This window comes from Neopelma chrysocephalum, unplaced genomic scaffold (assembly GCF_003984885.1).
Source record: "Neopelma chrysocephalum unplaced genomic scaffold, ASM398488v2 Primary Assembly neopelma1_74, whole genome shotgun sequence".
NCBI lineage: Eukaryota > Metazoa > Chordata > Aves > Passeriformes > Pipridae > Neopelma > Neopelma chrysocephalum.
In genome coordinates, this window is record NW_020897735.1 from 6643675 (window position 1) to 6669162 (window position 25488).

The 25488-nt window shown below is 51.0% G+C and overlaps 1 protein-coding gene across 2 annotated transcripts; it reads left to right on the forward strand.

The window, feature by feature from the left end:
• Positions 1-25455, forward strand: ADAMTSL2 (ADAMTS like 2). Of its 2 annotated transcripts, none has more exons than XM_027687712.1 (19): positions 1-31; positions 1502-1613; positions 2643-2785; positions 3379-3454; positions 3858-3960; positions 5638-5783; positions 5885-6008; positions 6969-7049; positions 8234-8409; positions 9345-9687; positions 10385-10766; positions 14235-14338; positions 16188-16314; positions 18264-18477; positions 20166-20321; positions 21680-21850; positions 21962-22138; positions 23235-23379; positions 24621-25455. In XM_027687712.1, exons 2-19 carry the CDS (start codon positions 1503-1505, stop codon positions 24737-24739), a joined length of 2898 nt encoding a protein of 965 aa, XP_027543513.1. In that variant the 5' UTR covers positions 1-31; position 1502; the 3' UTR covers positions 24740-25455. The 2 variants fall into 2 exon arrangements, with proteins under 2 accessions (XP_027543513.1, XP_027543514.1); XM_027687713.1 differs by having other exon boundaries at positions 9345-9609.
• The last annotated feature ends 33 nt before the right edge of the window (positions 25456-25488 follow it).

Consider the following 25488-nt stretch of genomic DNA (forward strand, 5'->3'; position numbering starts at 1 on the left):
GCATCGTCCCGCCCGGCCCCGCCGCCGCCAGGTACGGCACGGCCCGTCCCGTCCTGTCCCATCCTGTCCCGTTCCATCCCGGCTCCTCCGGACCCTTCCCCGCTGCCCGCCCCGCGGAGGTCGCGTCCCGCATCCCGGTTCCGCATCATCGCCCTCCCGCCGCCGGCGCTCCCCCGGTGCCTGCTCCGCGATGCTGCTCGGCCACATCCCTCCCCACTTTCCTTAATTTTTCCTCTATTTAACCACGCAGCCCCGACGGCCTGTAGGATAAACTCCGAGCGCGCTCTGGTATTGGCTTCGAGTCAGGAGTGTCTGGGAGCCTTAATGAGAACCAAGTGTAAGGCAAGTCTCAGCCACCTGTCCCCGAGATCCCCGGCCAAGCGCTCTGGGCTCCCATTAATCAATGGATCTGCCTCTTGGAAAGTCTCTTTTGCATGCTGGACCTCTCCTCTAAGGCGCTCGCAGAGCGGATTTGGGGACCTGGAAGCCCTCTGGTAATTTTTCTAAGCCAGATACCAAAGCAGCGCTGGTATTGCCGGCAATTCTGCATTTCCAAAACTGCTACAAAAACCTTTGCAAGGAGGGGAAAAAAAAAAAAAAGCGGTAGGAAAGAAGCTCTTTATGCTGCAGGTCTGCAGTCCTGCCCCCTCTCCTCAGGAGCAGCACCTCTCCCACCCCCCTGCTTCCCAAAGATACTGTCTAGCTGCTTTTCAAGGGAAATTAGCTCAGGGAAGGATATTTTTTCTTTCCTTTTCTTACAGACGTGAGCTGCTTTGATTGCCTGGAAGCACGATTTCCTGAAACCTGCTCCTTTCTGGCTCTTGCAGTGAGGTTCACAATAAAATGTATTGTGGTTTTGAGCTGGGTTTTATTTAAGAAAATGCCATTCTGGGTTACTCTCTTTCATGAGGCAGATGGAGAAAGAGATGAAAGGCTGACACTTGGGATACTTCATTTCTGCTCTTTAATTGTGGGGCGTTTCTTTTCTATAAGAACAGGCTCCTTCCCTGGGAATCGATGGGAATTGGAGAGAACAAATGAAAAAAAGGAGAAATAATGGCTGTTAATTGCATTTTTTTGTTTATGAAGCCTTTCATCTCATTCTTCCAGGAGCAGTTCTGTAAATGAGGATATTTAAATGCACTGCTTTTATAGATCCAGGGACACTTCTAGTTACTTGCTGTGCAACGCTTGCTCTGGTGTAAGTCGTGCTCTCTTTCAAGACAGGCTTGGAGTGGTGTCAGGTGCAGCCACTGGAAACCAGTGCAAAGTTGTGGTTTGACGGATAACAACCGAGCTGGGAAGTGAACCTGTACTGTGTTAATGCTTCCACTAATTAAATATAATTTTAGGCTCAAGCCCTTGCAGTCACTGGAGGCCGGTGTCACTTGGCTGACCGGGAATGCTGGAGAACATTTGTGCTGTGTAACCCAGGCAGCAAAGCAGCCCCTGCTGCTGGTGGTGGGATTTTTGCTTAGTGCAGTGTCTGGTTGCTTTCTAGGATGAAGGTACCTAAGTGGAGGTGGAGCAGCATCTCCATCAGCGCCCAATCGCAGCTGAAAGGCACCCTGGCCCTTCTTCTTGTGGGCAACGTTTTCTTTGTGATAGCTCAGGTAAGAACATCACCTTCCAGGGGGTCCCTGGGCTTTAAAATGCTGCAGTGTCTGAAAGAGCAAACCTTGGGGCTTTTGCAGGACTACTCTGTGCATGCATCAGGTCTCCAGAAAGCGTGGAGCTTTCTGACTTGGCTTAGCTCTTTAGTTTGGGCTTGCAAGTTGTACCTTTTAAGGGACAATAATAAGGTTGTACTTTCATGGCTAACATTATTCACAGGTCATTTCAAGGACTCTGAAAGGCTGAGCCCTGCTCTAGGGCATCACTCCTTGGTCCCTGCAGTGGCTGGAGCTTTCATTTACTTTGCATGGAATAATTTTATCCCTTTTTCAGTAAGCACAGAAATGATGGCACTCCCCTAACCAGCAGGTGATTCTGGGGGGAAAATTAAGTCCCTCCCCCTGCAATGAGCAATAGCTGGGATCCCCCAGCAGGCTCTATGCCTCTTGGTAAGGGATGTGGATGCATCTCATTTGGCCTCTGCATGGCTGCACCAGGAGGTGGGATGTGGGGGTGTCAGGGACCCTCCTGAAGTGACAAACCTGTGCTTGCAAAGAGAGCACACAGGCTCCTTCAGCCTGCTGGCACCCAGTGACACCCATTAGCATGCTCTCCTGCTGCAGAGGGGTTTTGCAAGGGTTTGCTGAAGCTTTCAGTGAAGCTTTTGGCTGCAACTGGCTTTTCAGCTCCCTGAATTCTCTGTGGAACAAGAGTCAGAGAGCACCAAAAGGCTTGGAGCGTTTGGGGTTGTTTGGGAGCTCGGTTTTGCCAACTGAGCGAAACAATGAGCTTTTCCTTTCCTGAGGAATCCCAAATATTGCCTTTTCATTCCAATTTGTAATGAAAACACAATTGGAAAAATGCAAGACTTCTTGCAGGATGGAAACCTCAGAGTTGACCTCAGCTGGAGAAGGCAATGCCCCGGTCTTGCAGGGCAGGCTGGGAGGGGGATGCCCTCAGTCCCCTCACCCAGGCTCCGTGGTGTGGACACTGACTGCTGCTTCTCTTGCCCCACCTGCTCCAAGCAGGACCTGACACAGACCTCCAACAGCCTGGAGGAGGGGGCAGACGTCACGGCGTACTGGTGGGGCGAGTGGACCAAGTGGACGGCGTGTACCAGGACCTGTGGGGGAGGAGTCAAATCCCAGGAGAGGCACTGCCTGCGGCAGAGGTACAGCACTCACCCGGCGGGGGGGGAGGAGACTGCGGCTTGCTGGAGGTAAACTTGATCCAAAATGTTGTTGCTCAGTGAATAAGGACTGATAGAAAGGTGTCTGAACCCTGCTTGGGCAGAAGGTGTGTCCCTGAGGGTGCTGTGCCCTGGGCATCCCTGCCAGGGGCACCAGCCAAGCTACTCCTGTGCTGGCCCTGCAGTGTTTCCAGCAGGGATTAGTGCAGCAGGGCAGCACTGTGAGCCCATTCCCAAGGCTTCTGGGCACAGCAGTGAGGACCCTCGTGGTGCAGGGTTGGTCGGGGACCTGCTGATCCCAGTTGCTCTGTGCATGGCTCTGCTCTCTCCAGGCTGTGTGGTCGCCAAAAAGCACTTTGTAAACTTTGTCCCCAGCCCTCATCCCCATGATACCTCCTGGAAATAGTTGATGCTGCAGGTAACAAAGCCAGAGAGAACTTTGCTACCCACTCCAGGGAGATTGTGTTAGATCTGTCTGCTACATGGAGACTGACCTTACACAGACAAGGGACAAATATATCTAAAAAAGGGAAAATTATTTTTGATCCTTGTCTAACCATCATCTCTTTATTCAGAAGAAAATCAGTGAGTGGGCTGGCTAATAAAACTTGCACTGGGACATCCAAAAGATACCAGCTCTGCAAAGTACAAGTAAGGATATCCTTTGTCTTGTTGGGAACAATCAGTGTGGGAAGTCGTTTATGGCATTTCTGGATCCCTCAGAGAGGCAACACCATTTGCCCTGTAGCTGTCACCCTGCTGCCCCTCCAAGCAACTGGGACTCCCCTTCTTTAATGCCCATCACCATTATGTGAGGACTTTGGGCCTTTTACCTTTGCTGGGGGCCATAAAACCCCAACATGGGTGATAATTGCACCATTTCCCAGGGGTTTCCCCCGGGCTGTTCCCGCAGTGGGGGGAGGAGAAGGAGGAGGAGGAGGATATAGCCCTGGATGGGGAAGGTGGTGGAAACACTCCTTGCAGCTGGTGGTGATGTGCCAGAAACTTTTCCTGCACTTTGTTTCCATCAGGATGTTAATGTATCCTATTCTAGGAGTGCCCTGCGAACGGAAGGAGCTTCCGAGAGGAGCAGTGCTCATCATTTAACTCCCATGTGTATAATGGCAGAACGTATCAATGGAAACCTTTATATCCTGGTAACAAGACATTCTTTGTGTGTTTCATAATGCTCAGCCAAATATTTTGATAGTTATGATGCTACAGCCTGCAGGAAGGCTCCTCCTCTGCTGTTTCAAAATGATTTTTCGGGGGCACAATCAGCTGTCCCAACTTCAAAGGCATGTTTGGCAGCTGCAGGGTAGCTTAAAAATTGAATAATAACACGAATTTGAGGCTGTAGCCGGTGCTGCTCTCAGCTCCTGGGGACCAGAGGGGCTGGAGGAGGATGTGAGAGCGTGGGGTGATGGGCTGTGCTGGCAGGGAGGGTCAGGCTCACCCGGACAAGTGTCCTTTGAGCCGGGGCCATGACTGGCTGTGCTGTGTTTTGGTGACATTTGTCGCTCCCACGCCCTCCATGTGCTCTGTCAAACATCACCCAGACTCAGTCAGTCAGTTTGGTCACCCGGGGTGAGCGACACAGAACTGCAGGAACAACCTGGGAGTCAGAGGCTGAGATTTTATTTAAATTTTAGGCACCGAGCTCCCCTTAGAACCAAGTGTTAAAACACAAATCATGGCCAAGTTTTAGAGCTACTGGGTGCTCAAGACCCTTCTCCTGTCGAGGAGGCTGCTGAGCGCTGGTTCTTCAGGTTCACAGTGCCATTTGGGTGCCTAAAAACAGAGATGGGATCTGTTGCAGCTTTATTTTAGTGGTCTCTGTCCATACCTAAGAACAATTACTCTCCATGAAATCACTTGTTGCCTCCTTTACTGTGTAACAAGCCTGTCCCTCTCCAGCCTTGGCAGGGTCAGTGGGGTAGAACTTGGCCCATGAGCTGCAGCTCCTTGGTGGCTTTGTCCCTTTGCTATGGCAAGGTGACAGTTTCTCTAAACATGTTTGCTCTTCAGGCTGATTCACCAGGGATGTTGCAGTGAATTGCTTTGTGTTTTAGCAGGTGCTCATTTGGCTCCTGGGGGATTTGCACAGTAATGTCTTGACATTGATGCTGCTTTGCTGGGGTGTATGGGCCAGTGGGTACATGACTGCTCAGGATTTGGGGGAGATAAACACTTGGCATCACGTTTTCTGATGCAAATATGAGTTTGTAATTTGCTTCCTGTGGATATTATAAAACGTGGGACTGCTGTTCTGGTGGATGCTGCCAGCCAGTTTTGTCTGCAGAAAGCAAAGGGCGAATTAAGTCCAACGTGGGGTGAATGTTTATGGAAAAGTTATATATTATAAAATGTTTTAAGTTGCTATGGGTTTGAATATAGGCTTACTTATGTCTTTCTAACAACACATCTGTTTATTTAACTCCTGTATGGAGTGCTGCTATGTGAACATGCATGTTTTTGTTTGATGTGTACATATATCACTGCAAGTCCCTGCACAGAGCAGTGTTGCTGCTTCAGTGCCTGCCCTGGGCTGATGCTGGTGATGCCACTGGCATCCCTTGGGCATCTCTTCCTGGCAGCAGAGAGGTCTGCCAGGCTGTGCAAAGCCTTGCAGCAGAGGGCTGTTACACTGTCAGAAGTGCCATCTCCTGTCTAGCCCGAAACACAAGAGGTGGCAACTTCTGAACTGTTGGCTGCTCTGCAGTTGTGCTGTTGCTGCTGTTGTTTAGCTTGGCAGAGGTTCCTTGACTTCTGCAGGGTGAAAGTTATTGTGTTTCTGCTGGTTTTGAGTGTCTCTTTATATCCTTTCCCCTTAGATGACTATGTTCACATTTCTAGCAAGCCCTGTGACCTTCATTGCACCACCGTGGATGGCCAGAGACAGTTAATGGTTCAGGCTCGGGATGGAACATCCTGCAAATACACTGATTTCCGAGGGGTTTGCGTGTCTGGAAAATGTGAGGTTGTTAAACATTATAGCAAAAATATTGTTAGCAGCATTCAGAAAATTGCGATGGTGCAACGTTTGCCTGACCCTCAATGCTCTGTTTGTGCATTTTTTAGCCCATTGGCTGTGATGGCATTCTCTTTTCCACCCACACCTTGGATAAATGTGGAGTTTGCCAAGGAGATGGGAGCAGCTGCACCCACGTAACCGGCAGTTACCGGAAAGGAAATTCTCATCTTGGTGAGGCCTTGGGGACCGTGGCCTTTATTTGTATCAGAGAGCTGGTTTTAAAATGTTCTTATTTCTTCGGTGAATGGCTTTCAACCCTTACCAACTGCCCAGCTTCAGGGGTTTTTTTTGCCCCACATGTTCTATGTGTGTTAATGCCACTTGTAAATTTGGGCAGAGAAAGCCTTGTTTAAAAAACAAACAAACAAACAAACAGGAATTTTGCATGATGGTTGTCAGAAACCAGAGGTGTCTCTGGTTTTGATTGGTGCAAGAGGGTTATGCAAGAGGGTGGTGTCTATTTTAGCTGAAACCGGGACACTCATGACCCAGTAAGACTAGAAATAAATTATTTGTAATAACAGGAAGCAATGATATTTTGAAACACCAGGATTTCAAAAATCAGCAGAACCTACTTGTCCTAAATATAGCAGTCTAACTGAGGAATTGTGATTAATGCTCTCTGAGGATCAGTTTGAGATGGAGCAAGCTGCAGGAACCTCAGTGGCTGTAGGAGGACTTGTCCCATCCCATCTCTTGCCTAGTGCTAAGCAAAGGGGAGTCAGAGGAGAAACCAGCTATGATTTCTTGCAGGTGTTTTAGGAAGACTGGCTGACAATGGGATCAGTACTGAACCATGGGACAGCTTCTCTAGCTGATAATATATTTGAAGATAGTTTTTTCTTACACCAGTTTTGATAAACATGATATTTGTGCATGTAAGGATTGCATCCTTTTCCCCCTTTGGATGCGTTTTTCCACCATAAACCAGGATGAATTTCCTATTACCGACAAGGTCATATTTTCAGCTTAACAGCTACCAACATTAGGGGCTTTTTTAAATCCATAACTCCTTAAAAATAATTTTGGACCCAGGCCAGAGTGTTTACTATGTTGCAGTACTGACTGTGGAGTGTTTCATTCAGATTATTTGTTACAAAGATCCTTTCATTAATCCGTAGTTTCCCGTAGGCTACTCTCTGGTAACGCACATTCCCGCCGGAGCGAGGGATATCCAGATAGTGGAACGGAAAAAGTCTGCAGATGTTCTGGGTGTGTATAACCTCTTGGTACTTCCCTAGGATGCATGCCTATGCTGGATAATGCTTTTTCCAACGCGAAGCTGGAAGCAGTTTTGTCGTCCTAGAATATCCTGAGTTGGAAGGGACCCACAAGGATCATCAAGTCCATTTATTGCAGACATGAGCTAAATCTGTAGTCAATGTAAATCCAACCATGTTGTCTAAGCCAGTGTGCTGCTCTTCTCTGCAGACTCTGAGCACCTGGGCTGTGTTTATCAACACTTTGATTGCTTTAATGCAGGGACTGTTGGTCAATATTATTGTGATTTCAGTGTGGTGTGACAAACACTCCGGTGCTGGATCACAGACGGCCGAGTGACTTCACCTCTCTTGTGATCCCCTCGCCGTTCTCCCACTTGGGGAATGTGCAATGGCCCTGTGAAAACAGCACCGAGGGGATGTGATCCACACGTTGCCTCACTGAACTGTTGGTGGCCACACCATCCATCTCATGGTGGAGGTGGCAAAGCTGCTTGGGAGCAGTGTGGAAAAATCTGGACTTGCCCAAGAGAAGCACATTTGCTGCTGTCATGCTCTGCTGCCTCAAAGGCTCGTGCCCTGTGCAGGAAGGTGGATGTCATACACTTGGAAGTGTTCAAGGCCAGGTTGGATGTGACTCTGAGCAACCTGGTCTAGTGGAAGGTGTCCCTGCCCATGGCAGAGGATTGGAACAAGATGAGCTTTAAGGTCCCTTCCAACCCAAACCATTCTAGGATGATTCTATGAATGAAAAAGGCTTGATTTAGTTAACAGTTCCTGGGCTAGCTCTGGGTGACCTATCTTGGGCCACTACTGGCTCAGGTGGCATCAGCTCAGGGCTCCCCAGGAGACAGCTCCTGCCCCTGGCCATCTGACAGGCTCTGTCTACAGAGCTGGGATTGTTAAATGTTCACCCTGTGCTGGTGCCAAAAGGGTGAGAGGAGCCATGGGCAAGTGAAAGCCACAAGGAGCTTGCAATGTACACATGGCCCAGAACTCTGGGCACGTACTTGTGTGATTTGTATTGGAGATAAGTGACCAATGCATTGCAGTGTAGGAGAATTGCTTGTTTTATGACTGTGACACCCTGATTTTATCCCCTGAATGAACAAGGGGCAGTATCACACACCTCTGCTCTTGCATGTGATGGCCCTGACTTTTCTCTCTCGTTTGAAGCTGTGGCTGATGAAGCTGGGTACTATTTCTTCAATGGGAACTATAAAGTTGACAGTCCAAAGAACTTCAACATTGCAGGCACAGTGTTCAAGTACCGCCGGCCCATGGACGTGTACGAGACCGGCATCGAGTACATTGTTGCCCAAGGACCAACAAATCAGGGGCTGAACATAATGGTGAGCTTTGATATTTTTTTTTTCAGGTTCTCAAGGCTGGGGGTGATGGGGAAGAGAAAACCTGCATTGGATCAAAGAATGGGTGGCCATGGAAACAGAGTCCTGCCACATGGGCAGCTTGAGGAGGGGAGTGGGGGCAGTGACCAATTACTTGCACAAACCTACTTAATTTGTGTTGGTGCTCTCGGGTGCAGGCAGGGCTGTGAGTAATGAATGTGGGCTTGGTAACTCCTCTCTGCAGGGAGAAGATGCCTCAGGCACTGCAGGGGGATTTCTCTTCTACTTCCTGGCACTTGTATCCAAGTTACCTGGCAGGAAAAGTGAAAATAAGAAATTGGGCCAGAGAGCTTAGACAAGTGCATAAAACTTAAACCCCAATTCTTTCCTGAAAGCAAACTGTCTAAAACCAGGCATTTGGAGAAAAGTCCCTTAATTTTCTCCTGGGCAGCCAGCCAGAACCCAACTCCTGAGATCTTCCATGTAGCCCCAGGCTCCTCTGGAAGGGGAAGGGATGGTTGCCTGGGTGCTTACAAAACATTAGACCAGTAAGAGGTTGTGGTGCCTCATCTGGGAGTCCCCAGCCCCCCACTGTGGATGTAGTAGCTGGAGGGTGTGTGTGCTTTTCATAAAGCCACCAAAAAAAAGGCTTTGCCTTTTTGGTCAGTAAGTTCTGAAGTGGCTCTCCCAAGTTTCTCCTCACTCAGTGTGATCTGTGGCTCACAGTCCCTGAGTTGGGACTAATCCCCATGGCAGTGCTGCCAAATAACCCTTGGAAAACTGTGGTTGGGCTCCAGTTGGAAGAAGCTGGCAATATGAAGGAAAGCAGATTGGAAATAGCAAAGTAGATGCTCACCAACTGTCAAGTCCAAGATGAGTCACAAGCTTTGTGTGCCATACATTCACTGCAACTGCTAATAACTTAATTTGTTTGCTAGGTCTGGAATCAAAATGGCAAGAACCCATCCATCACGTTTGAATACACTCTCCTGAGGAAGCCACACTCAAAAAATCTGCAGCCCATCTACTACACCTTCTCCGAGTCAGACAGTGAAGAGAGCAGGGAGTTCGATGGAGACGTGCCATTGGGTTTTATCCAGCACAATGCAACCTATTTTGGGAAAATCTCCACGGAAAGGATAGACTTGGAGAACCAGGTGTTTGGAAGGCAGGACACGGAGGAAGATTTAAACTTGAGCAAAGGTCAGGAAACCAATGAGGTCTATGAAAGAGCAGAAACAATTGACTGTGAGCCAAAACTGAAGGGCAAACAACCCCAAGGTAAGGAGGAGACTTGGGCCTCACTGTTCTGCTTCTCAGAGCTCTTGTTGAGAAACGCTCTGTTTCTACCTCTGGTGATTCTGTTGGTTTGTGTTTTGGAAACCTCGGAAAGTTCTTTAAAACATCTCTGCTCATAAATCCTCTTTGCCCTTCAGGTTCTGGTTTCTGGTGGGGGTTGGAGGGTGGACAGTGGGTAAAATCTCCCCGCTGGTGCCCTGCTGTGCTTTGCCTCATGCTGAGGACAGGGGGGAGCCCTGGGTACACAAAACTACCCGTCACAACATTTTCTGTCAACACCCATTCCCTCCCCAGCCCCCAGCAACCTCCTTCCCACTCAAGTCCCTTCAGCATCCCACCCCCAAACTGCCTTGAGTGCTTTCCCAGCATGGCTGCATGTGCTCTGGGGCCAGGAGGGCACCTTCCTTTCTGACCTCTGCTACTGCTTGGGGCAGTGCTGGTGGGTGCTGAGCTCTCCCCTGGCCACATAACAGAGGGAATAAGACCCACAAAGCTGCACACCCTCCCCAAAGGGGTACAATCCCATGAGATTCCCCCTCCCCAAGAACCCAACTCCTGCCTCTCTTCCCCTGGGTGGCTGCTCAGGCGTGTCCCCGCTGCTCCGGGCTGCTTTCCCCTCCCGGGCTCAGTGCATTTTGTGGTTGTCACTGTTGTTTCCCCCCTGTTGGCTCCAATCTAGATTCAAACGTAACCAGGTCTACTTACCAGACAGACCATGACGACAGAGACTTCGACCCCAGGTTCACCTCCAGGGAGTTCCTCTTGGAAAACGCCATCACGGACAAGCTGCTGGACAAGGCCTCGGACTCCAAGGAGCTGGTGCTCAACATGACCATGAACAGCATCTTTGCCCAGGGAGACCCCATCAACTCCGTGGGGTCACACATTGACAGCCTCTACGTTGACTACGAGGACACTGATGGGGTTGTGACCTACTCCATCAACAGCACTTACCTGGAGCTGAGCAACGGCAAAGCCACCAACACGTCGGCAGAGACACCGTTTTCAAACACCACGGTCACCCTGAGCAGCCCTCAAGGGAACAGAACCCACAAAGCAAGGTAGGACACAAGTCTTTAATTAAAGTAGTTCCTACTTAGTGTTGTTCTCAACTCATAATAGCCCTGTGCTGAATGCAGACCCCATTGCATGGTTTCTCTCTGCTTTGGAAGCAGAAGGTAAGTGGGGGTAGGATGATGTACGTGAAAGTTTTCTGTTGGGAGTTAATTTGGAAGGAAGGGCCAGAGGTTTGGGAGCAGAAAGTCAAGAGAGTGCTTAAGCAAGAGGAAAGCTAATTGTCCTCCTTAGTGGGCATGTTGATAAGTCCATGCTGATGTTCATCAGCTTAGGCCTTGCTCTCTGCTGTCACAGCTTGTTGTCAGAGCCATGGCCCCTTTTGCCTTCTCTTGACGTCCTGCTCCGATTCCCCAGCCCCTTCCTCCAAGTTCTGATGCAGCAGAAGTTGGTCCTGGCCCCTTCTTACCCACCCTGTTGACTGCCACCTATGATCCTCCTCCCATGTGATGGCAGGAACATCCTTCCAGCACCTCCCAGGCACGGCCCTGCCTGGGAGGTGTTGGAGAGGCAGAGCAGGACACCAGGAGCTCCACTGTAGGTCCTGTAGGAGTAGCCTGGGTTTGTTGCCTCAACAGCTGCAGAAGCAGCACAGGAGTCACTGCTTGGACAGGAATATCACAAGCTCTGCAGTAGCAGCTCATTGATTGATATTGGGACCTTCAGGATTCCTTTAAGGGCTGTTTTGAGTGGAAATGTTACAAAATGCCCGTACTGACAGCGGGATGTGGCTCTGGGTTTGGTGTGTCATGGGCAGGAGGCATGGGAAGAGCTTTGGGGGCTGGAGTTGTCCCATCAGGAGGAAAGGAGCTGGAGGGACAGCCAGAAACTGTGCTGGAGGAAATGGGGATGGGAGACCAGGGAAAACCTCTTTGTCCTGGTGTGGGGCAGGGTCAGGGATCCCCATCCTTGGAGAAGGGCAAGGCCCTGTGGGACCAGTCTGTTATTGGGGTCAGTCTAGTTCTGGGCAGGAGGTTGGACTTGAGACCTCCCAAATCCATCCCAGGCTCAATTTGGGATGGATGGTGCCTTTTTGCTCATTTTCATTCCCTGTCAATGAGCAAGCAAGGGAAGATCAGCTCTTTGCAGCCAGTCTGTCCGTGTAGGACAGTGCTGGTTGGAGGTGAGGGAGTTTATTGCTTTCTGAACTCTTGTAGCTCTTAGTGTGGATGGATTTACCCAGTTACAGGAGCACCTGCAGGAGCTCTCCCAGAGAGGTGTTCCCTCTCTAGGAACAAGCCCCTCTGGGATGGGGATGGGTGGGTGGCTCTTGTGCCATGGTAGGGATGCAGTGCTGCTTCTCCTCTCCTGGAGCAGTTTAAAAATGTTCTAGGATGTATTGGACAGATCCAGGCACCCTTCATCCTTCATCCCATGCTGTGGTGTGCAGCCAGGGATTATCCTGCAACACGAGCCACCCTTTTGCTTAGAAAAAAACCCTGAAATTAAACAGAGAAATTGAGCCCAGGGACCCTGGATGTTGATCTGTGGTGTTTGTGTGTATTTGTCAGGATTATTCCTCTACTACAGGGACTGTTTTGGGAAAAGAGGGAGCCCAGACCTCAGCTAGGGATGAGAGACTGGTGTTAATTTTTGGTGCTGTTGTTGCATGAAAAGTGCAGGCAGGGAAGAAAATACTTGACTTTGTTATGAAGCTCATAATAAAGAGAAAAAATAAAATAAAAATCTCCCCAGTTTTATGGGACAATGAGCTGCTGTTTGCATTTAGAAGAGAACAAAAGGACAGTTTTGTCTTTGCTGGAAATGGTCAGAGCTGAACTCTGCCCTGTGCCCAAATGTCTGATTCCTCTGGAAAGAACTTGTCCCCGCGACCTCCTTATGCATAGAAGCTCTTTTTTGGGATCACATACATTAAAGGGACACTGTTGAAAGATTTTTCTGTCCTCAGATGTAGGATAAAACTTATTTTGAAGACTTTCTCCTTTTCAAGGGAGAGGAGTCTGGGTTACAGGATAACTTGGTGGTTACACTGGTGCCTTAGAGCAGGGTATAGAGTGAGGGATCTAGGTAATACCCCGTTTTCTGGGCAAATTAAAGCACAAAAAGCAGATGTTGGCTATGTTTTAATGACAAGTGTCATTTGTGAGCCCTCTCCTGGCTGGGTGGCAGCTGGTGGCACATGGCAGGGACCAGGGGCTGGTGTGGGTCCCCAGGCAGAGCTGCTGTGGCAGATAAAACACTATTTATAGTGAGTCGAGGTTGCTATTTTTCCACCAAAAAAAAAAAAGTCACATTCATTTCAGTTCCATTTCAAACGCAGGAAGCGACCCTTTGCCAAACTGACAGAGGCAAAATCAACAGGGAAAATGAGATTGTTGTTGTTTTTAATCCTTCTGGAGGCTCAGTGCTGGCGGTGGAAGGAGGGTGGGTCCAAAAGGAAACGGCTGGATTCTCAGCAGTGTCCTTTTAAAGGTTGATTTGATAGGCTGGACCTGAACTTCTTCTTACAAACAACTAAATAAGGCAATTTCAGAGCTTCTGCTGCCTAGAAATCATACAAGCTGCATATCTCGCCAGGCCAGAGACAACTGGATATCAGGATACAACCTTGTATGCTATTCCAGTGTAGCTGTTTCAAGGGTTTGAACAAAGGTATGAGAACAGAATCGAAGCCTTTTGTTGTAAAGGTGCAGTATCCCTGATGTGTTACGCCCTCACAGCCTGGAGGATGCACTGAACGGGGAGAAGCTGCTATTCTTGGTTTTATAAATGCATTTTTGTGCACCAGGCTGACTCTGTTACTCCTTCCCCCCATGGCATGTTGTGTTTGAGCACAGCGTGGATCTGAGAGATGCAAATTGCCTACCTAAAACTAAACAAAATGAGCCAAAGCAAAACAAGAGTGGAGAAAGCAGCGGGCAGGCAAATGGGCTTTGAGAAACGGGATCATAAACTCCTGTGCCATGTGCTGGCTTTGGGAAGGAGTGAGCTGTGGAGATTGGAGCAGCCGGAATCTCTGCTGCATTGAGCAGCACGAGTTGGTTTGCCCAGCCCTGGAGACACAGGGGAGGAGATACTGCACCTTTAGTCACTGTATGCCGAGGGCCAGGTGTATTTGAGCAGAAAATGCAAACTTTTTTGTTAAATTCTGAACTGTTTCTACTTGTGGGTATTTTTATCCCATTCTCTCTATTTCTAGACAGTGGAAGCTCTGCCTCTAACCGGGCTGGGGATTCTACTTGGGGCTCAGGACAGGTATGTTGTGAAACAAACAAACAAACAAAATTGATTCAAACAAACAAACCTCCCGAAAAATCAGAAAAACCAAACCCAAACAAGGCCAAACAAAGCACATCCCCTCCCAAACCCAAACCCAACCAAACTGCAGCCAGATGTGTGTGTCTGTCGTGGCCTGTCACCGCTCGCCTTGTAAATGCCTTTTTTGTTTGTTTTGTTTTGTTTCTTTTTTTTTTGTTTTGTTTGCTTATCGCTAGAAACAGATTGAAGTTGTTAAGAAAGGGCCAAGGTGTGAGTGCTGCTGACATGTACAGGTGGAAGCTTTCCTCCCATGAACCCTGCAGCTCTACATGTACCACAGGTAGTTATATGAAGCAGCCAAATTCTGCACAACCGCTGAAATCACCTGGTGTGTGAGTCACTTTTATGTCTGTTAGGGATGGGAAGGATCTGGTGATGTGTAGGGGATCCTGTGATCTCTGGAGCTGGTTTAGCACGACCCCAGATCTGCTCTGCCCGGGTGTAAAGGCGGGGAGAGGAGCTGGGGGCTGAACATGCAAAGCCCACTGAGCCCTCAGGTGTTTTGAAGACCAAGTGTGTCCATCCTCCTGCAAAACACCCTCCCTTTGGGGAGCTCTGAACTTTGCCTTTGCTTCCCTTGGCTTTGTGTCCCCGCTGGGGCTCAGCAGGATCCCCAAACCTGTGCCGAGTCTCCTTTTTCTTTCCCCTTCTTCCCCTTTTTTAACAGCTTTGAGGGGTTTGAAAAGCTCAGCTACTTCCCCGCAGAGTGAAATTTTGAAGATTGTTCAGCTCTGGCAGGAAACACAATGGCATTTGGCTTTTTGATTGTGTTTTGTTTCTCCCACTCCTTCTACCCTGGAGCCTGATCTCGGCTGCGAGGGTGTAAATCTGGAACAGTGACATGGATGCCAGGGATATCGAAACTGAGCCTCTCTTCTTTATGCATAAATTTCCTCTTTTTGAATAAATTCCCCCTTTTTGCCCCCTGAAAAGCTTCAAGGCACCTGATCTCTCTCCTCCTCCACCCCTTGGTTAGGGGGTCCTGGCCTCTGCCCATCCCTTGTGATGAAGCAGGCATGTGGGTTGTGCACTCGCCTGCACTGTCCCTGAAATAATCCAGATCCTGTGGTGCTTCTGGAATTACAAAGAAGGAAAGAGGGGGGAGAGAGGAGTTTACAGTCTAAGGGACTTCTCTTAAAAGAGCAAATGCAAGAACTTTATATTTTCAGCATTTTTTCTTGTCCAACAGACTCACGCTCACAGCAGGAGCTTTGCAAGCTGTCCCTCTCCCCAAGATCTTGTCATCCACATGTTCTGGGACATTTTTGACTTCTTTGAGCCCCTCTGAACAAATTTCTCTCTTCCCTGGGCCAGCCTGCTCTGCCCTGTTTCGCAGCAAGCCAAGAGAGGTTTTACTTAAATTTCTCCCTTCTCATTGCCTTTTCTTAATGACATATCGCAGAGAAGCAAGGCCATGTCAAGAGCTGTAGATCTTTTTTTAGTTTCATGTAAACCATATGTTCCTGAGAGCTGCAATTCTTGTTACCTGTAGCCAGAGCAGCCTCCTGGTCCCCAGCCAGGTCCCAGAATGGACTTCACAACATTTACTCTGGCACGAGAGGCTGCGGGGGAAAAGGTCTCGGTCTGACGACACTGGCTGCTGCTGCTTTTGGAGGGGGAGCAGGAGGGGCAGGTGCTTCCTTGCCAAGCCTCCAGGAGCCCTGCCTTGGCCTGGAGTGCTGGATGCACCTGGGGAGCACCTGGATGCAAACGGGGTGTAATGCACAGAGAGAGTGGGTGGATGGAGTGGGTTGGGGACCGTTTTCTGTCGCCTCCACCCGCGAGGCAGGGTGGGAGCTTCCAAGCAGACTTGTTGCCATGAGTATTTCCTATAAAAATGTGTTACTCATATATTGATTTTGGTGGCAAGCCCTGGCAGGGGTGGCCATGCCCGCTTTGGAGCTGGCCAAACCCAACCACGCTGCTCATATTGGCTGGGTGGCCACTGCAGTCCTCCCCTCCTGGCAGCACCCATCCCGTGGGACAGAAAGTCCAGCTTGCTGCTGGAGGAAGTTTGGAAAAACACAGCTAAAAAAAGAAAAAGAGAGGGGGGAAAGAAAAAAAAAAGAGTTTGGATGTCCAAAATCACCAAGCATCCTGTTGTGTGTGTGTATTCTCTTTGAAACTAGGAGTGATGTCCACATATGCGATGTGTGTTCGCTATGATGGGATCGAAGTGGATGACACGTACTGTGATGCCATGACCCGTCCCGAGCCCATCCATGAGTTCTGTGCTGGGAGAGAGTGCCAGCCAAGGTACCACCTCAACAGGGTGCTCCCGGGGGGCTTCCTCTGCTGTGGATATCTTTGGGGGAGGGGGTCGGTGTGGATTTGTGGGGGGCAGCGGGGGCATCCCGTAACAACCCCATCCCTCCTCCCCCAGTTCCATCTGCCCAAGGTATGCAGCAAGACTTTCCTCCTGAGTGCTTTAGCTCAAGCTGCCAGGTTAAAACTTCCATAAATCCTGGCAGAGTTTGCACCTGGGGTTCTCATCAAGTCCAGCTTTGAGCAGTGCAGGGACATCCCTGCCCTGGCTGAAGTGCAGAGAACATCTGAGTGAACTGGGTGGAAGGGCCAGGCTTGGAAACTGTGCCACAAATCCAGCCTTCTGGTCCCTCCAGCATCCTAAACATCACTGAGGTTTGCTTGCATTAGGGCAAGAGCTGGTGCAGAGGGGAACCTGTGCTGGAAGTCCTTTTGAAGGTTGCCTTCTGACGTGGCTCTCAAACACAGGGATTGTTGGGGTGTCCTGTGCAGGGGTGATTGTGAAGGAAAACAGGGGAGGAAAACACATGGAGCATAAGATCTCCTTGAATCTCTCATGTTAAGGCTGAGAGTCAGAGCAGACTGCAATTGAGGCATGAAAATGTGGGGAGGTGAATGGTGCTGCTGCTGGGAACTCACCTGCCCTGTGGGCACCGTGGGGACTGTAATCTCTATTTGCAATAACTCTGTAATTCTTTAGCACAAATATTAGGACTCTTTTCATGCTTAGATTCTCCCACCAGTCTTTCATAAAGCAAATCCTCCTTATGGCTGTGCTGTTCCAGCTCCACTGGAAGGGTTTGCACTGTAAAGGAGAAGAGCTGCTCTGTGATTTACCAGTGGTTGCAGCTTGGTGGTGGGTAAACTGGGGAGCACTGGGAATTCAAACAGGTCAGCCAGCACATTCCCTAGCACTTGGGCAGATGGGAGGCTGCTTGAGCTGGCAACACTTTTCCAACAGAAAATGTTAATTTTGACAGATCTGGATGGGGAAGACCTTGGTTTCATCTCCCTTCTGAATTTAAGTGACACCTCTAAATGTGTGACATCTCCCTGCGGCTGCTTGTTGTGCCTGGAGCCCCACATGGGGTGTGAGGCCTTGTGGCAGCCAGAGACAGGGCTCTCCTGCTTGGAGAGTGGCAGCAGTGGGAGGCATGGAGGCTGCACGGGGCAGTTCTGCGTCCAGAGGAGCTGGGAATTCTGATCCATTTAGATTTTTATATTTTTACTTCATTATTTAATTCAAAATTGCTGTTCTGTTGCTGTACTGTAAAAAGCTTGACTTTTCATGTCTTTATCCTCGGTTTACAAGCTGCTCCTCTCTTGTCAGGACATCAGTGGCAGGGGACAGTAAGGGACAGGCAGTGCTTGGAGCAGATCCCAGCTCTTCCAGCCTGTCACATGTGGTTAGCAGAGTTAGAGTGATGGTGGGATGTGAATGTCTGTCCCACCACGGCTCAGGCAGCTTTGTGTGACATTATTGCTGGGATTTGCAGGGTGATGGATGGCTGTGTCCTCTCTGTGCTTCAGCTGAGCAGGCAAAAAAGAGAGAGGTCAAACACGGGCAAAGAGCATGACGGAGAAATGTGCTGGCACAGCCGGGGTCGCGGTGGGGGAACGTGCAGCCCGCAGTGACAAACGCTCACTTGTCACCGAGGACACCGGGCCAGGCCTTGCTGTGCCATCCTTCCTCCTGACAAGCTGGTTTTTAGCTGCAGGCACGAGCTGGGGTCTGCTGGGTGAAACCACCATATGGCAATACTTCCCATCCCTTAGGAAAACCTCTCACATCCCTCGGGAAAACCTCTTGTGTTCTGGCAGCCTGACTACAGCTCACTCCTATCGCAGCCACCTCCCTCCAGCCGAGGGCAGTCAGGGCTTTCCTGTGGGATTCTCCCGTGCCTGGCGTGACGGCCCCTCTCTCTCTCTCCCCTCTGCAGGTGGGAAACGAGCAGCTGGAGCGAGTGCTCCCGCACCTGTGGGGAGGGATACCAGTTCCGCATCGTGCGCTGCTGGAAGATGATCTCGCCGGGGTTCGACAGCTCCGTGTACAGCGACCTCTGCGAGTCCGCCGACATCACCCGGCCGGACGAGCGCAAGGTCTGCAAGAACCCGGCCTGTGGACCCCAGTGGGAGATGTCCGAGTGGTCTGAGGTGGGTCCCTGGCCTGGCAGTGCTGAGGGTCAGCAGCTGTGCCTGCGCTTCTCTGTTCCTTTCCTGACGTAAAGTCACCCACAGCCGTCAGATGCTTGGCCTGTGCGGACACTCACTGCTGTCACTGCACGTGGACCAACGTGCAGCAGGGTTTTTTTCCCCTAAAATGAAGATCTGGCTCCCATATAGGATGGGGAGGTCACTGCCATCCGTCAGTCATGGGCTGCTGAGGCACTGAGGTAGGGCAGGAGCCCACAGCTCAGATCCTCCCACCATGACTTTCTTGGCAGCCTCTTCAACCCCAAGGTGCCAGGGAGGAGATTCCACCACACACCTGAATTAAATTCCTGTAAACTTCCCTTCCTCATCTCCAATTTCCCTGCAGTACATGGAGAACTTCTCCTAGCTGTGCCTTAAGCTGATCCCCAAAGCTGCTGAGATGGTTTGGGAAGTCACAGTGCTGCTCCTGTTCTACCTCACTGGTTTTCTTGGGAAAACTTGTGGGAAGGGTTTATGCCCTGAATTCCTTTCCAGGCACCAACAGCGCTCCAGCACAACCCTTACACACACAACCCATGGGAACGACCAAACCAGTGCTGCTTCCTCAGGGTGCCTCTTCCCAAATCAAGCACAGACCTTATTTAAGCAAGAGCAGACTGAGCTCTGAGCCGAGCTATCCGTGGGTGCCAACCTGCCCCGTGGTTTACATCATGAGGAACATGACTCTTCCTCCTGGGAAGCTCCCAAAACGAGTCTTAGTCATAATTTAAATGTCTCTGTTCATCTGCAAGCTGGTGTGCATAGATTCCCTGGAGCTGATGGAGTGGCTGGTGCATTCCCTGGTGGTGCAGGATGTTTTGACTTTCCCAGCTGGGTAGAGAGGAGCTCCCTGTGCATGTACTGGTGTGCTTTGTCCGGCGTAGCAAACCAGAGTGGCTTTTTTTTACAGAAATCTGTATTCTCCTCCAGCATGTGTCAGGGACAGATTGCTTGAGACAGTCCTGGAGCAGATTGTTCTTAGCCAGCAGCAAAGCTAATCTCCTTTGGATCCCATCTGAGGTGGGGTGCCAAGTTGGCTGGGGAAATAGGCATTAAAAAAAAGCACATTTCAGGGCTCTGAGGATTAACATCTCGGCGCGGTGCGTCTGAGCTCTGTGGTGTTGACACTTTTTCCTGCTTTACGTTATGCACGGAGCAAATGTGTGTGTGAGAGACTGTAGTAACTCAAATCCAGTTCTAAATAATGTCACCGGGCTGTGCGGTGCCAAATTTATCCGCAGCATAAAAATCTCAGTTGTGCAGCTTGGGGGGGAAAACATTCTCCAAAGAGGGGGAAAGGAGCTGGCTGTTCCTGGGAAGGAGGCGAGGGAGATCTCACCCTGTCTCTAAGTGACAGCTAAAACTGCTCAGCTCTGATCAGGCGCTTCTGGAGCCTTGGGTTCCCACCCTCTGGCATCACCTGTCAGAGAGCACAGCACCCGGGCAGGATGCAGCCCTCCTGCACCTTGAGCTGATGGCTGAAGCTGTCGAGGGGGGTCGGGGGAAGAGTCGTTTGTGCATTTTCAGCGTGTGCCTTTAGAGTTTCGTGCTGAGGTGTGGAGAAAAAACAAACGCAAAGCCAGCGGCTCCCAGCTCCCACCGTGTCGGGAGCCCCGGCTGATGCTGTCCCCCCCTGTCCCCTCCCGCAGTGCTCAGCCCGGTGCGGGGAGCGGAGCGTGGTGACACGGGACATCCGCTGCTCGGAGGAGGAGAAGTTGTGCGACGCCAGCGCCCGGCCCTTGGCCGAGAAGAACTGCACGGGGCCACCCTGTGACCGGCAGTGGACCGTCTCCGACTGGGGACCGGTGAGACCCCGGGGTGGCCGAGTGGCCATCGCAGCCCATCACAGATTGCAGGCTGGCTTGTCTCTGGCACTGGGAGTTTTGGGGTTGGGCTTATCCTCCCTGGTAGCTCCCAGCTCCGGCAGACCCGCAGGCAGCCTGTGCTCGGATCCAGCCTCCAAACAATTCCACCGCTTTGGCTTTCCCTGTCCTTGTGTCATCTCTGCCAGCATTGTCACCCTGGGTCACCCTGACTGCACTGGTGGTGATCCAGCACCCCAGTGGATCCCATAGATTCTCCCTAGGTCCTCCTTGAGGGTCCTGCCTTGCAGGGGATGTGGTGCAGGAGGGGTTAAACCCTGAGAGACCTGGCTGAGGGCCTTAGTGGGTGTCAAAATCCCTTTGTCTGTCTGCTGCACAGCATTCCTTGGCAATGCTGATGCTCCATGCCCAAAAAATGAACCTTTTCCTTTTTTAAATCCCTTTTCCTTTTTTTTTTTTTATTTTCCCCTTTCTCTTTTTTCCCTTTTTCCCCCTCTCCTTTTTTTTTCTTCTTTTCCCCTTTATTTTTCTTTCCCTCTTTTTTTCCTTTCCTCTTTTTTTTTTCTCTTCTCCTTTTCTCTTTTTTTTTTCTTCCTCCCCCCTACCTTTTTTTCCCTTCCTGCACAATTCAGCTCCAGAGACCCCCTCCATCCCAAGCTATTTTTACCCAGGTTTTGATACATTCACATCAGCTAAAAATAAGTAGTTTCCATGGCAGCAGCGGCGCTGTGTAACACCAGGAGCCTCTGCAAGAGTGGCCGGGAAAGCGCCGGGGAGCACCAGCTGCTCCGGGCAGAGCCTGTCTGGCCCTTGGCAGTGGGGGCGGAATATTTGCAGCCACTTCCTTGGTCCCCTTTGCCTTGACCTCTTTGGGAGCCGCCTGCTTGTGGTGCTTCCCCTGCTGCCTGCCCTGAGAGATGCTGAGTGTTGCTCAACACGGTGGGTCTGGCACAGGTTGCCCAGAGAAGCTGTGGCTGTCCCATCCCTGGAAGTGTTCCAGCCCAGGTTGGACAGGGCTTGGAGCAACCTGGGATAGTGGAAAGTGTCCCTGCCCATGGCAGGAGGTGGAATGAGATGATCTTTAAGGTCCCTTCCAACCCAAACCATTCTAGGATTCTGTGATGGTTAAATCTGTGTTTGCTGTGGTGGGGCTGCCCGGGAAGGATCCGCTGAGCTTCCCTGTGACTATTTTAAGCCGAGCCCAAATAATCCCCCCACGATTTGTGGAAGATGGGGTTGGGGAGGTGGGGGCTTCTCTGTCTGCACTGTGGGATGGGGCAGAGATGGAGCCCTGCTGCCTCCCCACCCCTGACCGCCCGCCGTGCCCACTGTGGTTTCAGTGCAGCGGTGGCTGCGGGCAGGGCAGGATGATCCGGCACGTGTACTGCAAAACCAGCGACGGGCGCGTGGTGCCCGAGTCACAGTGCAACCTGGAGACCAAGCCACTGGCCATCCATCCCTGCGGGGACAAGAACTGCCCCTTGCACTGGCTGGCACAGGACTGGGAGCGGGTAAGTGAAGCCCCTCTGCAGCAGGGGGTTGGTTTTGGGGGGCGATGGATGAGGGGTGCCCTCAGCGGGGTCGGGTGTGGGTCTCATCAGGCCCCACTCGTGCCCCTGCAGTGCAACACGACGTGTGGCCGGGGTGTGAAGAAGAGGATCGTGCTGTGCCTGGAGATTGTCAATGGCAAGATCAAGACCCGCAACCCCTCTGACTGTGACGTGGCCAAGAAGCCCGTGGAGGAGACGACGTGCTTCGAGCGGCCGTGCTTCAAGTGGTACACGACCCCCTGGTCGGAGGTGAGTGGGGAGGGAGCCCGGAGGATCCATGGGAGGGAGATGGGGGAGCGCTTTTCCTTCAAGATGTGCTCGCCCTGAGCATGTGGAGCCCTGTCCCCTCGTACCAAAGGTCACACTGCCTGCAGAGTGCCCCAGGGTGGTGGGTGAATCTCTGCAGGACATGGTCCCTGAAGGAGGAGGCTTTTGCTGCACTGGCAGCTTGGAGCAGAGAGCCTGCCCTGCCATGGTATAACTGGGACTGGCTGTGCTCAGGGAGAACAGGATTGAGAGGGGGTGCTTGGGGTCATCTGTAGCTTTATTTTATTTCTTTATTTCCTCCCCTCTTTTTCCCTGGTGCTGCTGTTGGGAGCGTGGCTGGAGCTGTGCACGGGGCTCACGGGGTGGCTGCCCTGGGGATGCAGGGGTTGAGGATGCAGGGGTTGAGAGCACAGGTTGCCCCAGCATCCTACATGGTCTGAAAGGCAGCTGGGGTTTGGTGGCCAAGGGGCTCAGCACAGCGAGCCTGGGCTTCCTGCAAGCCCTCCCAAACACAGCCTTCCTCGCCCGTGCTCCAGGCACCTCGTTTTGTTTAGTCTTGCAAACCATCATCACAGCCTATAATTAGCCAAAGCAGCCCTGCTGTAATCCCAGCCTGAAGAGGCATCCAAAGGGCAGCAGGCAGCGAGTGCTGGGCCCAGCAGTGGCTCCACAAACCCACAGTGGGATGTGCAGAGGTATTGACTCTGCAGCCCCGCTCCCGGGGTGCTGTGGGGGTCCCATGGCCTTGAGTTGGCTGCAGCCACCCCGGTCCTACAGAGCAGGGTATGGACTGGGCCAGCTCATTCGTGGCCCCTTGTGAAGGGCAGCAGGAGGAGGGAAGATGTCAGTGCCAGGGATGGGGCCACATCCATCTATCCCTGGGCAGAAGCTCACGGTGTTGGCAGCAAAGATGGAGTAAGGGGCCAGTGTTGTGGTGCTGAGACAAGGCATTCAGCCAGGGGAAGAGTTCTCCTCCTGCCTTAACACCTCCAGCAAGCACATTTTTTAAAGTAGATTCTGGCTCAGCACAGTCCTCTGTGATGGCAGGGTCTTGCCTTACCCTCTCTCTGTTCCTCAGTGCACAAAAACCTGTGGAATTGGCGTGAGGATGCGGGATGTGAAGTGCTACCAAGGGAAGGACATCGTCCGGGGCTGCGACCCGTTGGTGAAGCCGGTGGGCAAACAGACCTGTGACCTGCAGCCCTGCCCCACAGAGCCCCCAGGTGAGCCCCACTGCTGGCAGCACCCTGTGGCCTTGATTTCCATGGATCCCCCCCAGGCAGCACTGCCAGCATCTTAGCTTCCACTGCCCCCAGTTGGATAATCATCCCAGAGAGGATGTACGGGGGCAGCTCTCCCTCTGTGCCCAAGTAATGGGGTGCGCTGGCTATTTGTGGAGGTAACCCTGTTAAATTAAGGGGAGAGTTCAGAAGAAGCATGTTCTGACCTAAAGATAAAATGGATCTTTGAGAGCTGACTTGGGTGCTGTTTCTATGTGATTCCAGCTTAAGCCTAGGAAGTTTCATCTGTGCCATTATTTTAATGATTTTTGGTCTCCGAATGTCCTGTGGGATCTGTAACTATCTCGTTATCTGACTCGTCTGCTGGCTCAAAGTCCCTGTGATCTTTAGCAAACACGCAGTTCTAATCCTTTAATAGGATTTGGGAATAAGGACAATGTGGGAGAAAAGCATGAAAATGGGAGACAGATTTGGGGTCCGGCTCCTGGCTCAGGTCTGGCCTTGCTGGGTGCTCTCAGCCTCCCTCTCCCTTAGGATCAGGATGGGGCATGGAGCTTGTGAGGTGCCTTGTGGCCACCTTGTATTCAACTGCCTGCCTGGTGACCAGCCTGGTTTCATGCATCCTATGGATTTTAAGAAAAATATATATAAATATATATAAAAGTGGAAATCCTGTGGGTTTGAAGCAAAACACTGCTCTGAAAGGAGCTGGGAGAGTGTTGAAGCAGCCTCTGGCCTCTTTCCTGTCTCCAGTATCTCACTTGCCCTTAACTCTGGCTGTGGCACTGCTGGATTCCCTTTCTCAAATTGCCTCCTTGGGGCAGAAATTGTGAATATGTTGGAGTCACCCTGTGCCCTACCAGGGGAGGCCCTTGGCTCAGGGGCAGCTCAGTGCCAGGCTCCCTTGGTGGCTCCAGCAATCCCTGGACAGCTCCCTTTCACAGGAAAGAGCTTGAGCTTCAGGGCTGGGACCAAATGAGACTCCCCAAGCCAGGCCTGGTGTGATTGAATAGGTTCTTGCTGAGGTTGAGAAGCTCCGTGGTGTTTTCCAGGGGATGCTGGAAGGTATCAGGGAGGTGGCAGTTGCAGCCAGGGATGATGTGTTGCTCAGCCCGTGGTGTTTAGGGGCAGCTGTGCAGGGGGAAAAAAATGAACTCACAAGCTTGTAATGGTTTATTTTTCATTTCTTTTCCTCATCACGCCTTTTGTGCTCTCTCCCTCAGACGACAGCTGCCAGGACCAGGCGGGAACCAACTGTGCTTTGGCCATCAAAGTGAACCTGTGCAGCCACTGGTACTACAGCAAAGCCTGCTGCCGCTCCTGCCGCGCGCCCCACTCCTAGTGCCGGCAGCGCCTCCCTTAGCGAGGGCTCCGTGTTCCATTTAGCCACACATCCCACAGACTGGTGATCACGAAGCATTTGGGTTGTTTTTTATTTCCCCACCTATGCACAACTCCTCTCCTCGTCCCTCTCCCCGGGGCGGTGCCGGCGCGACTCAGCGCAGAGCCGGCACCTCTGCCCGTTGGGAGCCCCCGCTATCAGAGCTGTACATAAAGTCGTGTATATTTGATTCCCCCAAACTGCAGGTACATCCACGTGTTTTTTCACAAGGTCTGGTCCTTTGGTTTCTTCCCTCTGTGCAAGTTTGGGGTTGGTGAGGGGAAGGTGTAAACTCGGGGAAGTGCAAATTTCCCTCCGCCAAGGGGATTAGTGCCTCTCTCCTAATTTATCCCAAGACCTGCACACTCTCGTTAGCTGCATTTAATGTGGTGGGAAGCTGATTCTCATTTGCTAAATGAACTCAAGCCCTTCTTTGTAATATGTAGGTGTATACTTTTTCAGAGAATTTTATCTTATAATCAAATGTTAGTTCCATAGTCCTTACAATCCCCCCCCGATGCTGACATATTGTATATAATATGGAAACATAACTGCACTTTATATCACAAAAAAGACGTGCTCTTTTTTAATATATTTGTTTACAGACAGTGAACTTTATCCATATAATCATTAATTTGTACTCATATGTATATTTTAATAAAGTCGTCATATTTATGGTGGTATTTTGTTTTATTCTCCAGTTTGTAGTG

Bases quoted from the DNA above. Each gene is read 5' to 3' on its own strand.
- ADAMTSL2 (XM_027687712.1), top strand. From the start codon at position 1,503: ATGAAGGTACCTAAGTGGAGGTGGAGCAGCATCTCCATCAGCGCCCAA. The intron at 1,614-2,642 runs GTAAGAACATCA...TGCTCCAAGCAG, and splicing joins TTTTCTTTGTGATAGCTCAG to GACCTGACACAGACCTCCAA. The intron at 8,410-9,344 runs GTGAGCTTTGAT...TTTGTTTGCTAG, and splicing joins ATCAGGGGCTGAACATAATG to GTCTGGAATCAAAATGGCAA.